Consider the following 17,300-nt stretch of genomic DNA (forward strand, 5'->3'; position numbering starts at 1 on the left):
TTGCTATCTTTTTTGTTGCTGCCTGATTTCTTTCCTTTTCCTTTTCTGAAAGTTGAAGTTTCTGTTCTTTGGGATTTAATTGCTTAAAAGGTTGAAGTACAGTGGTACCCCGGGATACGAATGCGCCGGGTTACGAATTTTTCGGGATACGAAAAAATCCCATAGGGATTTATTGCTTCGGCTTACGAAGGTTTCTTCGGGTTACGAAAAAACCGCGGTGCTATTTTCCGCCACCGGAGGGCAGCAGAGAGCTATTTTTCCATTAGCGCCTATGGGAATTCGGCTTACGAAGGTATTTCGGGTTACGAAATTAACCGCGGAACGAATTAATTTCGTAACCCGGGGTACCACTGTAGTTGTTTATATGTGAGAACTACTTACATCTTCATCCTAACTTGTCATCTTATTGATGCATTTTGAATTCTTGAGCTTTAATGCTCTGGACCTTTAGTTGTCTGCTTTAACAACACAGCTATTACTGTACTACCATTCAATGAAAACCTTGATACTACTGCAGTTTTGTGAAACGTATGTAAAAGCTTGTAAGTGTCATCTACTATACAGATATATCTTGTATTAGGTTTACCAGAACTGGAATACAAGAAATCTAACATTTGCCTGTATCAACACATGGCAAAGTAAGGTTTTCCAAAGGCACACTGGGCTACCTTGGCTACAGTTTTTCTAAGGATGTTTGCTTCATGGTGTTCAGTGCTTTGTTTCTTATCTGTAAAGCAAGATTTTTTCATCTAGGAATAGACATCTGTGGTCATCTTAGTACAACTCCCCCCCAAAACAAACAAACAAACAAACACGATTGGAACCTACAGAGACATGTATTCTTGACAGGTCTGCTGTTCCCTGAAGTGATTATCTTTGACTTGAATTACATCTGTATTATCTTCCATCTGTGACTGCAAATATTGCATCACAATTTTTAAATATCAAAATTATCTCTTACTTTAACTTCCTTGTGCTTCCTGGTAATTGCTTCCAGAAGATGTTACACCCTGCTATGAGGATTTAAGGATACTTTCTTTTGCTTTTAATCTTGAGCTTTCACATTTCCATAATTTTTGGAAACTTTTTTTATTTTTCCTTTCTGCAACACAGAAAGTTAGAAACCCACTTTAAAAAGAAAAGGGAGAGAATTTAATAATGCTAATGGGACACATAATTGTTGTATTGTGACTTTTTATGATTTTGCCCACTTTAAATTTGTGAGATCCTTTTTTATCCCAGGATCCACTAACCAAAGCCAAGTATTTATTTTATTATTTATTTCACTTATTTCATTTCATGCCACCATTCTCCCAAAAAGGGACCCAAGGTTGCTCACAAGACAAAACACTTTTAAAAAGTTTACAATCTTAAAAAAGTTAGAATAGTCCAGTTAAAGTGCTGTCTGTTGTAGTTTCGTGGACGTAGATAGAACTAAGGGAAAATTAAGGATATCTTAACATATACATGGCACTGACATTTCTTTTTATTCCCTGGAGTGAGCTTTTAACCTTTACACACACACACACACACACACACACACACACACACACAAGCACAACCACTTCTGGACCCTTTTTTGTTTTTTGTTTTTTGCTTTTGTTTCAGCAGCCAAAGCTGAGAAGAACTTTAGTTGTTGATATTCTTCAGTAGCTAAAAGTAAGAAACTGGTACTCACCTTGAGATCTACAGTAGGTCTTGACCTATCTTTTATTTTCCCCTGATCTAAGCAATAACAATTTATTATATTGTTATTAGTATAGTATAGTTCTGTAATATAATTGAAAGAATAGGACTGTCTGTCTAATAGGATCTCATTCATCATTGTAAACAAACACAAAGAATCTAATGGCACCTTAAAGACTTATTTGGTATAAACCTCTGTGTACTGCCCCAGAGGCCTGATGGTGCCACGTCTTCAAGTTGACTATACTCCATGAAGCTTACTCTGAATAAAAATTGTCATCCTTTAAGGCACTAGGCTGTTGAATTGCTGCAACTGAGGAACACGACTGTAATCCTCTGGAGATTCATCTGTGCTACCTTACATTGAATATATTCAATTGGCTATGTGTTGAAGACATGGGTGATGTAAGCTGATTAGAAAGAGATAGGGGAAAGATTAAAGTTGCAATCCAGAAATGGTTAATGCAGCCCTTTTAGACCCTCTCCCCAGAAAATCCCCTAAAACTTCCAGTGGCCATTGACATCGAGAATCACATGCACACCAAAGTCACAGTTCTTTATTTGACCATATTCTCTTTTCCCTGCTCCATGTCTCTTCTAATAGCAAATCAATTTTGAGATGATCATTTGATGTAGCACTGTATAGAGTGTGAGATACTATAAATGCTCGATGAGCCCCAAATTTCTTTTGCACCACAAAAAAGATACTTTTAGAATGTGGTTATAGCAGGCAGTGAAATAGGTTGTCTCATTGACAGCTTTAACTGAACTGAAACATTGAGGTTTGCTTTTGTTGTTTGGGGGAGAATGATCCCTTTTTGTGATAGAAACAAGTGTGTATTACTATGAATTTAAATCACTGAGCATTTTGAGGTGGGTGAGAATAGACTGAATTTCCTTATATGAGAAAAGTAATCTAAAAATCAAAGTTTAGATTTTATACTCCTATGGTGGACTCTCAAATGTCCTTGTAATCTCTTCACAAACACTTTGCTGTTTTGTTTTGTTTTTTATTTTAATTTTGTCTTTAAATAATGTGTAGCTATTAATCATAGCTGTTTCTAACAAATTATGAAGTAAATATTTTGCAAAATTCAATTTATAATTAGTGCTGAATTACTATGTTCAGGTTGCAGAGGACAAATATGCACAATGCAGGAATACTGCATGTGTAAGTGGAGTTTTTTCTACCTTTTCTAGTCATAACTGTTTCCATTGGTTTAAAGACAAATTGGTGTTTATGTCAAAAAGAACAGCAGAAACTGCTGTGATAAAACAACTCTGAAACCTATAGCTGCACCTGTGTTTCAGGCTAACCTAGCTTGTGCCATCTTTGCATTGTGTTTTGGGTATTAAAGAAATAAATTGCTTCTTCAAAATTTGAAACTAAATTCAGTGGGAAATATGGCAACCACCTCATCAAGCTGCTTATGTGAGAAATACCTTGTTTTTCAAAAAGGTGAAAACCTGATAGGTATTAGATTGCATGCTTACTTGAAAGCTTTTGCCATAAATTAAATATTTCTGCATTTCAGCCATAATCCAAAGAGCTATTTAAAAATACCCAAGGGTTACATGTTCCCATTCAGATGGTTTATTTTTTCTTTTAGCTACATACGCGTGCTCATGCTCTCTCTCTCTCACACACATAATACCATATCACATACCACCTTAGAAACCCCCTTTCCTAAAAGATGTACATGAGGCTTGAGGTGCTGCAGCTTGAAAAATTCTAGCCCAAAGTGTCTGAGCGCACCGAGGTAAATGTACAGCTTTTTGAAGTGAAGCCTTAGCAACCAAGAAGTGTATGTTTTCGGATCAATTCTTCACCAGTACATTTACAGCAACAAAACAGACCACAAATGTATATATTAATATATATCACATAGTGAAGTCTATTCATTGTATAAAGCACACACTGAAAATATGAGGGCAGACAATATCTGTACTGAGAAATAGTAATCTAATATGGGGTCAAATAAGATACTTAAGATAGATGTAAACTGCTCCAGTAGAATCTTGGCAAATAAATGCATCTTTAGTCTTCACAGATGGTAGTAGACATTTTTCATTAAATCAACTCATCCTTTTAAATCTTCTGTTCATTTTAAAACATCTTTCTGTCTCTATTCTGGTTGCTTGGCTATATTCTTGTCAGTTGAAAATACTAATTAAAAATGATCATCCTTAAGGGATTTCATATATATACATATAATATATATATGGAGCCTGCTGTTCTTCACCCTCTGTGCATCCACAATATTAATCAGTATATGCCATTTGGCGCTGAACATTTTTTCAATATTTTTATTAACTGACATTTTTTAAACCTTTCAAGCGATGGCACCATTAAAGAGGAAGATGAAGAAGAAGAAGAAGAAGAAGCAGAAGAAGAGGAGGAAGAAGAGGAAGATGGCAACAATGAGGAAGAAGAATTTGAATGTTATCCACCTGGCATGAAAGTCCAAGTGCGGTATGGACGAGGGAAAAATCAAAAAATGTATGAAGCTAGTATTAAAGAATCTGATATTGAAGGTGGAGAAGTCCTTTACTTGGTGCACTACTGCGGATGGAATGTGAGGTAATTGAGATTTAGCTAGTGATTACTTCCTTAAAATTACTTCTAAAATACACGTGTGTATTATAAAACACACTGAATATTGAATTTTTTTCAATATCTCTGCTCTATGAAGATCATTGTATTGTATAAATTATTTATTTAATAGAATAAAACCACAGCAACTCGGTAATAAATAGCTCAAGCACAATAATCTTGTTCTTATGACTCAGCTTTGCTCTCAGATAATGAAATAAAATGTGTAGACCCTTTGTTCTGCTCAGTAATGTAATGTCTCTACACATTGCTCAAAATCCAGCATGAAAATCCAGCATACATTTTTTACAAGAAGTAGAGGTGAAGTGAGGTGTGGCTTCATCTGGAAAATGGAGTTCTTTCTGGACTATTGCATGCAAGAAGCTATAGTTCATATTCAGCATTAAACCAGATGACCAGGCTTTCTGAGCATCCAGAAATCTTATGTGCATTTTGTGGACAGCGAATACCAGTCTTTCACTTGGACAGGTCTGGTTTCTTCTTGTAGCCATATATTTCTGAAGAAGATTCATCTTGGCATACTCCCTTGTGTTTTTGTTTTTGTGTCTGAGCTTCCTATTAGTATGGCTTGATGCCATAATTTAGTGCTTTTAGGAAGTGGTGCGTTTGGTATTTTGCCAAAAGGATTCTTCCCATTAATCTTCTTTTATGCCATTAAGTGCATTTTCTATTCTGTGCAGTTGCAATATTGCTGTCTCCTCAGGCCCTTTCAAAAGTTTGTTTTATGACTATGTGCTTTGCAAAGTCTTCTGTAACAGAGCCCATATTTCTCATTAATACTCACATGGAATCCTCATCATCTTTGCTTGCCATTTGGATCTGCATTACTTTTATAGTAACCTTTGTCTAAGAAGGTTGGAGAGAAGCCATGGTAGACTTCTGTATTGTTGGCAGAGGCAGCCTACATGAGTCATAAGTTGAAAAACACTGTCATTCTAGCATCTGTTTTCATAAAGGAACTATTTTCGATGAAGTTGTTATTAATCAAATAAGTAAAAGGCTGATATGGAAGATTCTGGATTTTAGGCTTTTTAAAATATTGTTTCTTTAACTGTTGTTTTACTCAATACATTTTTAACCCAAGTGGAGTACATAGTGCAAATAATGACATCTTCAAGTTTATGTTAGATTATAAATTACAAAATACAACATATCACTTGTATATGCCTATAGTGGACTTGCATAAAGCATTTGATTTTGTCCTGCTTTGATTTCCTTTGGAAAGAAACATGTGTGCATTTTAGACTTCTGGAAGGCTTGTATATTTTAGACTATTACTAAAATAGCACTATTATTTTATCCTTGCATTAGGATGAAGTTGAAATTTAAGCTCAGTTTTTCAGATTTTCCTTGTTTGCTTGCTTATGGAAGAAAAGGCATTGTATAGGGCAGTGATGGTGAACCTTTTCAAGGCCGAGTGCCCGAACTGCAAGCCAAAACCGTGCCATAGGTTCGCCATCACTGGTATAGGGCTAGCTGAATTTTCAGAATAATTTATAGGTCAATAATGAGGATGTAAGAATGGCTGTAGTGAAATTTGGTATAGTACAAAAACTAGGATATTAAAAAAATGACTGTAGTTGAACCCAGATTGGTGTAAAAAGTTTGAACAGTCAAATTTGTGAGCATTTTATACTTTAATTGTGGCTTTTGTTGTTTCCCGTTGAACATAAAATGTATTCCTAGCTTTGATTGATTGGGATAATAGTTTAATAGAGTGTTTTCAGAATCCTCTAAATTTACATGTTATTTCTTTGCGTTCTGGAATTTAACTGAATCTCTATTACAAATGTTTAATTTAGAAGTGTGATGCTATGAGATGTTGTACTCGATAGTGTATGTAGCCTTCAAGTATAAAGACAGTGTGGTTCTAATTTAAATTCCCTATGTTGTAATGCCAGAGCCTCTACAAGTACTGCAAGTCTTAAATCAGGGATGGGCAATGTTGGCCTTCCACGTGGGTTTTTGGTTTTTTTTTTATTTTTTTTTTATTTTTGGCTTACAATTCCAGAATCCCTCACCACTGTCTATGCTAGCTAAGGATAGTGGGAGTTGTAGGTTTCCCCAACCTGTGCCCTAAATCTGTAACCTGGCCTTCTTAGTGATGGCTTTCAAGAATGGAGTAGAACTTATCATCCTGATATCTAGGCAGACAATGCCTAGATATTGTGAGAGGGAGAGAAGTAAGGAGAGGGGAACAGAGATCGTTTTGGTGGTTGTATTTGGCAAAATATATTATTTGATTATGAAGCTTCCTAATTAAACACATTATTATGGTTCTTTGTGTCCCTCCCACTTTACACCAGCATATAATGAAGTAGGCTATATATGTTGTTCAATTTATAATGGATTGTGCATGCCTCACAGCTGGTAGAAGTATTTGTATAATCACTCTAATTATACAGTATAAGTTAGGAAAATTGTAACTGTATCATAATTGCTTTACTGTTTGGGTTCTACCCTATTCGCCAAATAGAGTATACAACTTTATTGAATATTGATACGTATTCTGATGTTTAAGGTTAGGAAACCATTTTTTGACTAAAATTTTCTATGACTGAATGGGTGAACGTCTTTTATAATTCTGGACTTTAACACTCTTTAAGACTACCATACAGGAATATGTAGTCATTTTAAGAGATGGCAGTGAATACATTCTTAGTAACTGGAGTAGCTTTGAGAAGGAAGCTTTTATTCTGTAAATGAAATGTTCTCCTAATCTTCTATGTTGGGATTATTGAAAAGAGAAAATCACCCTGATTCATGGCCTGGTTATATACCTTTTTCTATGTGGGAGAAAGTGCCCTCTTTTTGTTTAGGGCAACATTTAACACACTAACATTTACTTTTCCTGCTCTGTACTGAATGTCAGGTCAGTTTAATTTTATTTCCCAAGTGGGACATGTAGTAAGTAAGTACAAGTGAGATGTTTACATTTTTCAAGTTAAGCACTTCATTATTCATTTAATATTACTTTATCCATTGTATCAGAATTGGCTCAAAATCCTCCTCCCTCTTCTACTTCAGGCTTAAACTGAATATCATAGAATATACTGATGAGTCATTGATTGACTTACATCCAGAAGATACCCACTAGTCACTAGCAACTAGTGCCCCCTCCCCTGCCTCTGTGCCACCCCGAAGAAATTTCTAAGCCCCCGAAATACAGTTTTAGGGGAGTGCATTGGATTTGCGGAGAGGGGATTTTTTCTGCCAGTTCTAATGAAAGAAGCAATGGAGACTCACCCAACTGGATCCCAACCACTGAAAGAAAAAGTTTAATATCTTTGAGTATTAAAAGTTTAATATCTTTGAGTTTAAAGTTGAGTGTCTCTTACAGATAAAGTCAATTTACTCTCTTTCAAGGTTGTCTGTCACTTACTGTATCTTCAAGTGATTGAGATAAAATTGGAGCAGTTTAATTAAATAAATAATGAGTAGTAGATTAGGGGACAGTAGGAGGCTTAAATACCCTAAAGGCACCAAGTTCCATCTGATCTTGGAAACTAAACAGGGTCAGCCCTGGCTAGTCTTGGATGGGAGACTGCCAAGGAATACCTGGTGCTGCAGCCTATATTTCAAAGTAAAGAACTGGCAAAAACCACCACTGAGTATTCCTTGCCTAAGAAAACCCTTATGAAATTCATGGAGTTGTCATAAGTCAACAGGCGACTTGAAGGCACATATATATACAGAGAGAGTGGACAGTTACTGTTCTAGTTTATGACACCTGTCTTGATTGTTCATATAGAAAGTCCTGGAATATTCAGTTTTATTCTAATTGTGATTTTAGTTGTGATAAAGGCTAGGATGACCACCAGAGCCACCCCATTGCTGATGAGCAGAGAGGAAAGTGATCTCTGAATCTGCAACAGATTGTCCTCAAGAACTATTAAACTGACACAGAGGCCTGTTCCAGACTGCCAAAATAAAGCTGCTTCGGGTCTCTTTGGAGGTATGCTGTTTAAATGATGCATGCATCCTAAGAATCCGGAAGCTGCACCAAAGCTGCACTCCAGTGCTTAGGAATGGAGTGTGGCTTTGGCGCGACCTCCGGACTCTTAGGACCCATGCATCATTTAAATAGCATACCTCCAAAGAGACCTGAAGCAGCTTTATTTTGGCAGTCTGTAACAGAGTATAACAGTTTTTTCCAGTTAATTGAAAGTATATTATCTACCTCCTCATGAGCAAGTCAGCACGAGAACAGTTTGCCACTGTACATATTAGATTTTAAAAACATTTACCTAAAAATAAAAACTTGATGCAACAAACAGTCATACTCAAGTCACATCCTTGAGCCCCTATATTGGAAGAAAGGCAGGATATAAGAAACTAAAATAATAATAAAAATAATACTTATCAGAGGGCCAGGATTGCCCATAGCTCCTTGTCAAGCATACAATCGGTATCAAATATAATCAGTCTGCAGTGTGCAAGATGGCTCTTAGTATTTTATTCACAGTTCAAATTGGGCACATTTTCTTTACATTTCAGTAAGTCTGCTTAGCACATGCATAGATGGTGACTCGGATTGCTGATATGTATTGCTAAATGTATGTAATAAGTACAGATACTTCATAAACTTTATGTTTAATGAACTAGTATGTGACCTATAAGGAGTCCTACATTTTCCTAATTTTTTAAAAAAAGAGTAGAACCAGCATGGTATAGTGATTTGAGCATTGGACTAAGACTCTGGAGACCAATGTGCAAATATCCACTCAGCCATGGAAACCCACTAGGTGACTTTGGGCAAGTCACACTCTCTCAGCCTCAGCAGGAGGCAAAAGCAAACCTCCTCTGAACAAATATTGCCAAAAAACCCGACAAGGGACATCTTAAGTTGGAAACAACAAATGCGCACAAGAACAACAAATGAAATATGTTCTCAATTAATGTGCTGTTTATGCTCTAAATAGAAAAATTCTAGCATCTTTGGTAAATGAACTTGTTTATATCAAGATGATTGTGCCATTGTTTGGTATTTTACACGGAAAAACTGCTAGGAAGAAGGGTAGTTGGCATGCATTACTTAGTAATTTTATTAGGAGTTTTTATCAGTACTCTTGGATATTATTAATATTAATTAAATCCAACTTTTCTTATCTTTAGATAAGACTTGCATTTCTGTTATCGAGAAACTACTGAGAACATGATGGGTTTTTATTTTTAATCCAGTAATGATATTTAAATTTATATTCCTCCAAAGTATTTTGCTTCAGTTGCCAGTCTTTCCAAATTAAGTGACAATGGCCGGAAACAGATGGGCAGGAAAGAGCGATTTCCGGCTGCTTTGGGGGCAGGGCGTTTATACATTTCATGCCCCCGAAATGGCCGGAAGCTGCATGAAGAGTGCTGCAATCTGGAAAAGCCGGCACAGAAAGGAGCGGTGAAAAGCTCATTCTTTTTCTTTCAGCTCCCCAGCTGCAGTATGGGGTAATAATATTGACCTAGGTTAAAAGGTCATTGAAAGGATTTCAGCAAGCTGAAACATGTGAAGCATTTTAGATACTGTAAAGCAAGGGTTTACAAAATTTTAGCATCTATTTGTGGACTTCTGAGTGAAACCAGCAAGGCTTTCTGATTACAAAAAGTTTAACCATGATAAATTTTAAACAATAAGAACAGGAAAGACATCTGTTACAGGTGCCTGTATGACAGTAGCTATTTTTTCAGCCTCTGGGATTCCTGACCTGCTTATCTTAGACTAAGTATCTATGTGGCTCTATGAGTTTTTTTAGCCTCTGGGATTCCTCACTTGGAGAATTGCTTACCTTAGACTAAGTATCTATGTGGCTCTGCTAGTCAGTGTTAAGAGTTTTGGTTTAGAATCCCTGATCTATAGTAACTGAGATGCAAATTTGTATCTCTATCAGAAGTTTGTCACAATGTGTGTCTTATATGGTGAACTAGACAATCTGGCTGTCCTTCCCCCCCCCAGCTATTGGTTTACACCTGACTCTAGTGTAATGACCCCCCCCTCCAGCATTTATATAGCCATTCAAAAGTTTTTATGATTGCCAAGTAATTACTACTGGTGCTATAGCATATCTAAATATCAAAAGTACACTATCCTTTATAAAACATATATTTGTTATTTATGCCTTGAATATCTCCCAAAACATAAGTTTACTGTATTTTATTTCCTTGCAGGTATGATGAATGGATAAAAGCAGACAAGATAGTGAGACCTGCTGACAAAAATGTGCCAAAAATAAAGCATCGAAAGAAAATAAAGGTACTTTACTTTAGATTACTACTTAACTTTATTGTCATGACTGAGGAGAGAAGACTAAATGACATTTAGTATAATATCAGCTGCACAAGCTGAAGATAGAATCAGCAGCACACAACATACATGCAGATTTACTTATTATTATGGATCTCACTGAGAACTAGTATTCAGGTCTGCTCTATTAACTGTAGATAAAGCTATCGGCCCAGTATCACATCTAGCCTGTTATTTAGAGATATAGAAATGTACGTAGAGTGATGGACTTGATGGCCCTTGAGGTCTCTTCCAGTTCTTTGATTCTGTGATTCTATGATAGTTTTGATTGGCCTAGTGTTGGCTTAGTACTATTTAGTGAGCTATTATACAAACATTTGATCATCATAGAGCTCTTCTTGAAGTAGATGTTGAACTTGTGATATAAAATGAGAAATGCAAATTAGTAGTGTGAATTAGGAGCCTGTTTAGGGAAGAAGTAGAAATGATGCCCTCCAGAAGTTATTGGGCTGCAGCCGTAGCAATCATAGTAATTGGTGAAGGAATAGTACTATACATCAACCTCATGTACAAGTCGAGGGCAAATTTTGGGGCTAAAATGATGGATTTTGATATAACCCATGGATAAGTCGAAAGTATAACTTGGGGCATATAGCATAGGATCTAAAGGATGAAGCAAAAGAAAACAGTGCCAAAGAACTTATAAAATTCCAGCAGGCATAACTTTTTGTGCTCACACTAAAGGCTGGATGGATGCGAGGGGGGGGGTGTGCTTCCAGGACAGATTATACTCTTGCTTTTCACCACAAATTGTTCCTTTTTTAAAATAAAAGCTAAGATACAGTACTTACATTGTCCCGTGGATAAGTCGATTGAGGGTTTTTTGGTATTTTTTAAACCTAAATTTCTAGACATGAGTATATACAATAATTTAATATCACACCTCGGACATTCTCCAGTATTTAGCATATAAAGAAGCTCTTTACCTACCAATAGTTATAAGCGCATTTTGAGATGAGGAAATAAAATAAGTAATCAGAGTGAAGTAAAAAGCTTAGGATCTGCTCCATGGGACTTTGTATTCCACATCATGTGAGATTTCTAATAATTGAATTCTGTTTTGTGTTGAAAATATTCTGTATGTTTAATTTTTTTTATTTCAAACTAGAATAAAACTGACAAAGAGAAAGATGAGAAATATTCTCCTAAAACATTTAAGTTGCGACGTTCATCAAAACCACCTTTTCACGCTAGTATCTCACCTGAGTTGGCATCCAAACTGGACAGCACTGAAGCCAAAGCTTCTGAAACAGCTCCAAATAAAACTTTAGATATGATTTCTATCCTAAATGGACTGCAAGGTAATGTACACAGACTTTCTAAGCAATTGTGAGAATATTTTCCAGTATTAAGGGAAAGGGGATACTTTATATAACTTAAAAGTAAATCTGTGTCTGATATTTTGTTGTGAGTAAGAATTGTTTACAGGCAACCAGGCACAAAAACTTCTGTGAGCATTATAGAGCACAATAAATACCTAATATGCCTTTGTCTATTGTTGTTTTGTTGCTTTTTTGAGGGCTAGTAAAATACTGTTTGTGCATGCTATGTGCATATTGCTATGAAAAGAATATGTGTCACAAAAATTATTGGCAGTATTGTTGCTATGTGCCTTTATGTTAACTTATGGCAACTCTTTCATAGAGATTTCCTGGCAAGATTGAGTCAGAAGAGGTTTGCCATTACCTTTCTCTAAGGGCCAGAGCACATGGCCTGGAAGGAATGGCCACAGTCCACTCCGGCTGTGATCAGGCCAGGACTGCGGTGATCACAGTGCACTCCTAAAGTGAGCTGCTGTCAGAGTCCCATACCATGCCGGCCATGAGTCAATCCAAATTGACTCCTTTTTGGGTTGGCTTTTAGGCCCTGAGTGCAGCCTCAGTGTGGCTTCCAGCCACTTTGGGGGAGGGGGGGGTTGCATCATATAAATGCCAAACGCTCAGAGTGGGCAGAAGCCATCTCATTTGGCCCATGTGGTTTTGGCTTAAGGCTGAGAGAGTGTGAGTTGCAAAAAGCAACCTGTAGGTTTCCAAGGCTGAGCAGGTGTTCATACCCAGGTTTCCTGGAGTCGTAGTCCAATAATCAAACCACTACACTACATTTACTCTACTTCTGACATTTAGAACTGCTATTGAAATGTCTGTTTTCTTATGTGGAATAAATACACCAGCACCCAGCCAAATTTTCTGATTTGATGCCCACATTTCAGTGTGGAACCCAAAGATAAAATTAATAAAATTATGTTTAGCTTCAGCAGACAAAGTATATTTTTACATATACTTCAGCCATTGTTCTAAATCTAGTTATCACACCTGGGAAGGGAATATTCAGGGGTTGACAGCAAAGAAGGGATTGTTAACTCCCCCTTCTTGATTCCCTTATAAAAGGTTGAAGATAGAATAAAGGTTCCATTTGTAAAATGTGACCTCCCCACTTCCCCAAGGTGAATTACTACAATAGAAGAGAGGAGAATGTCTAAAGGACTCCATAGTTCCATAAAATATAATATTTGTTTTGTTTCTTTTTTGGAAGCACTTATACACTGTTTGTGGCTCCTTTACTTACTTCTTTCTTTTCTTATTCAACATGTTTCTCAGTACAGGTGGTGTTTATCCACTTTCATTCACCAAAAAATACTGCATTTCATCTTTAAAACTATACCTCTGATACACCCTTCCAGAACTTTCTCATTTTCTTCTTCCTCACCATACTTTCTCTTAAACTGTTTTGTCATTTATATTGAAAGTTATCAACTAGTTTGGATTGTTTAAATAATGTTTATCTCTGTGGGTGTTTATGCATATGTTTTTATTAACCAAATGTAGAGGTAATAAAAGTAATAAACATTATTTTCATTCAGAAAGTTGCAAGGAGAGAAGGAAGGACAACATTTTTGTACTCCTTGCAAAGTCATGACTTAAAGATAAATGGCTGAGATCCAGAAGCTGTGTTCTCTGAACAGAAGATCTTTCTAAAACAAAAAACAAAGCTGCTTCTTTACATATTTGTTTAATTTTTTTTAAAAAAAAACCACTAGCTTTAATTTCCTGCTCCCAAGACTGGCAAGTGTAACTTGCAAGTGCAGATGAAACTTCTGTACGTTCTCCACCTTTCTAGATAGGCTTCTGTGCAGTTGCTCATCCCTGGCATAAAGTATGGTGCATCAATTGTATGCTTAACAAGGAAGAACTCTCCCAGTATACCCTAAGGTATACTGTGGAGACCAGGCCTCACTTACTGTAAGAGTTTCAAAAATACTGTGGAATTTTCTTAGTATAATTGTCCAGAGACATTTTGTTGCATGGAACTTCAGAATTTTCTTAAATAGCTATCAGTGTAGCTGTAGAGTGTGTCTTTTAAAATATATGGGGGGGGGGGGGGGGAACAGCCTTTTTTCTTGTGTTATTTGATTTTTAAAATTTCAGATATAAATACGATCGTAAGGGATTTGAAAACCAACAAAAATGTTGTTTGTACTTGTAATAATTATTTGACTTTTGGGGGATAGTGACCTTTTTTACTCTTTCCTCCTGCCATTAGCTTCTGAAAGTTCTGATGACAGTGAGCCAGAAGATGACCAAAGTGCTCCAAGTGTCTGTAATAATGGTAAAGAAGAACCTAAAGATGAGGCTATGAACCAAGACAATAACGAACTCTGTCCAAAAGAGCAGAATAGCTTATCCTTTCCTGAAGAGGGTAAAAGTCTTGAAGATGCTTCAGCCTCCAAACCTGCATCAAAATCTCCAGAAAGACTGCGGAAAGAATCGGCAGAATTATCTGATGATACTGACTATGAAGGAGAGAATGAAGTAACCAAGAAGAAGAAAGAGGTCAAAAAGGAGGCAGTGGATAAAACAAAGCCACCAGTAAAACGTGGTAAACGAAGGTACTGTGTCACAGAGGAATGCCTAAAAACTGGATCACCTAATGCTAAGGATGAAAAATCAAATGGTAAAGACATGCTTAGCTTGGAAAACAGTAGCAATAGCTCCTCAGATGAAGAAGAGGTTAAAAATAAATCAAAAACACCCAGTAAGAAGTACAATGGATTAGATGACAAAAGGAAGTCCTTACGGACAAATGCTTTTTATCCAGGTTTCTCTGAAGTGGCAGAAAAGAGAGTAAAGCTCCTAACTAATTCAGATGAGAGACTTCAGAATACAAGAGCTAAAGACCGGAAAGATGTTTGGTCAAGTATTCAGGGGCAGTGGCCTAAAAAAAACCCTCAAGGAACTTTTTTCAGATTCTGATACAGAAGCAGCAGCTTCCCCACCGCATGCCACTCCTGAGGATGTCACTCCAGAGGAACATCTGCAAACTCTTGTAGAAGAGGAAAGTTCTTTGTCCAGTTCTAAAGCTGAAAGACCTTTGCCACTCAACACAGATACTAAGCCTGTTGAGGAAAAGCCAATTGAAATGAGTGACAAAAAAGTTGAATTCCCAAGTAGTGGCAGTAATTCGGTCCTAAATACCCCTCCCACTACACCTGAATCACCACCATCTGTAACAGTAGCAGAATCCAGCAGACATCAATCCAGTGTATCTGTCTCTGAAACTCTGGCACCAAACCAAGAAGAAGTGCGAAGTATCAAGAGTGAATCAGATAGCACAATAGAGGTGGACAGCGTTGTAGGAGAACTGCAGGACCTCCAGTCTGAAGGAAATATATCTCCTACAGGCTTTGATGCCAGTGTCAGCTCCAGTAGCAGCAATCAACAAGAACACACGGAGAAAGGTATAAGCATTGTACTATTTACATTTACCTCTCTTCCAAATTTGATTGTAATATCTAGATATACCACTGTAGGCATAAAACTCACAAATAGGAACTAAAATATTTTGCTCTCTCAAAAGTTGCCACCAACGCAGTTTAATTACCATGATGTAATTGATCAGAGGTAACCAGCCTGGGATCCTGCAGATCCTTTGGACTACAACTCCCAGAATCCCTGATCATTAACTGTAATGACTAGTTTTTATGGGAGTTGTAGCCCCATAATCTGTCAGGCACCAGATTGCTTACCCCTGTAGTAGATAGTAGTTGCCTATGGTATCTAAGAAAAAGACAGGCTGGGTCTCCTGTATCTGAAATCCTTGGGACCAAAGTGTTTTGCATGTTGGATTTTGCAATGTTTGCATATACAGAATGTGATATCCTGGAGATGAGACCCAAGTCTAAACAGGAAATTTGTTTCATATACATAGCCTGAAAGTAATTTTATATATAATATTTTTAGTAATTGTGTGCATGAAACAAAGTTTATATACACTGAACCATCAGAAAGCAAAGGGTGTCACTACCTCAGCTACCCATGAAAAAGTTTTGGATATTTTAGTATTTTGGATTTTGGAATTCTAGATAAGAGATTTTCAACCTTTTGTTTCAGATTTCAGAACCATTTTAACTATGATACATATAGTCTACAAAGACATAGCTGTGTTCGTTTGGAAAATCAGTACGCAGAGGGATCTTGTAGCAGTTTTGAGACTAACTGAAAGAATGTTGGTAACTTGAGCTTTTGTAGACTTGAGCCTCCCTCCTCCAAATCTAAGGAAGTAGGCTGAAGTCTATGAAAGCTCATACTAACAACTTCCTTTCAATTAGTCTCAGACCCTACAAGATCATTTTGTATACATATTGTATAGTAACTATGGTGCGGTACAGAGCGCCAAAAAGAGGCACCGGGCAGGCACCTCTCCTTGCTCCACAGCAGCGCAGCAGCAACCAAATTGTGCTACGCTGCGGTGCAGCAAGAAAGGAGCGCATGGAAGTAGCACCACCCCGAGGCAACCCTAGTACATCACCATGACGCCGCAAAGGGCCGGTATGTACCGGGCCCTTAATACTGAAATGGACATCACAGTGCACATTAAATCTTCATTGACTTGTCACTGCTAGCCATTCCTGGTGTGTTCTACCCAGTTCACCTCTGTTTGCCTCCTTTGCATCTTCTAGCTCAGTTCTTGTTCTTTTGTCCATGATACTAGTTTTACATGTCTTGTGAAGAAGTGTAGATCATCATCCTTAGAAATGAGGCCAAAATTACCTCAGTCTTAGTAGTCCATTGAAAATAACTATAGCTGTCAGAAATGTATAACCATGATTGAATGCTTTTATGACTATAATAAAATACTTAATATTTAGTTTTATCCCTATATCTGTCAGGCTTTTTCTTATAGCAGTACTGAATCGTTTCTTGCCTCTTCGAAAGCAATTTCTGACTTCTAAAATGGCCATTAATTATTCTGTCAGTCCATTCAAGTGAGAACACTGTGCAGATGGATACATTGAAAGTTTATTTTAACACACTTAATATATGTCTTGCTGCTTCTTAGTTTTTATGAATCACCTAATAAAATTCCTTCTCCTGTTTCAGAGTATCTAAATTTCATATTTTCTGTTATTTGGGTCTGAAGAAGGATGAGCAAGAGAAGACCATGCATATAGATACAGCTTAACATTTGCCACATTAGTTTCCATTACTTAAAAGAAGTAATGCTTTCTAAACTGAACAGTAGTTATTTCACTTTAGGAGGTACTGCTGTGACAAATACAGTAACCAGAGTTCAGGTTGTTCTTGTGATTTATCCCCATGTTCCTGTGCCCTTTCTTTGGGTTTCAGACTACTTATTTTAAAGAAGTTGTAACAAACTAGGCAATACATAGTCATCTTCTGCTTCAGCTTTAACTTCACCTGTCAGTGGGAT

General features: G+C 36.9%; 1 protein-coding gene across 1 annotated transcript in view; it reads left to right on the forward strand.

Annotated features, from left to right (window-relative positions):
• ARID4B (AT-rich interaction domain 4B) overlaps nucleotides 1–17,300 on the forward strand; it is a 119,446-nt gene that overhangs the window by 94,947 nt on the left and 7,199 nt on the right. Inside the window, 5 exon segments of the mRNA XM_042453175.1 lie at nucleotides 4,025–4,267; nucleotides 10,457–10,541; nucleotides 11,701–11,893; nucleotides 14,133–14,806; nucleotides 14,808–15,327. Of these exon segments, the coding sequence (XP_042309109.1) occupies nucleotides 4,025–4,267; nucleotides 10,457–10,541; nucleotides 11,701–11,893; nucleotides 14,133–14,806; nucleotides 14,808–15,327 (1,715 nt within the window).

This window comes from Sceloporus undulatus, chromosome 1 (assembly GCF_019175285.1).
Source record: "Sceloporus undulatus isolate JIND9_A2432 ecotype Alabama chromosome 1, SceUnd_v1.1, whole genome shotgun sequence".
NCBI lineage: Eukaryota > Metazoa > Chordata > Lepidosauria > Squamata > Phrynosomatidae > Sceloporus > Sceloporus undulatus.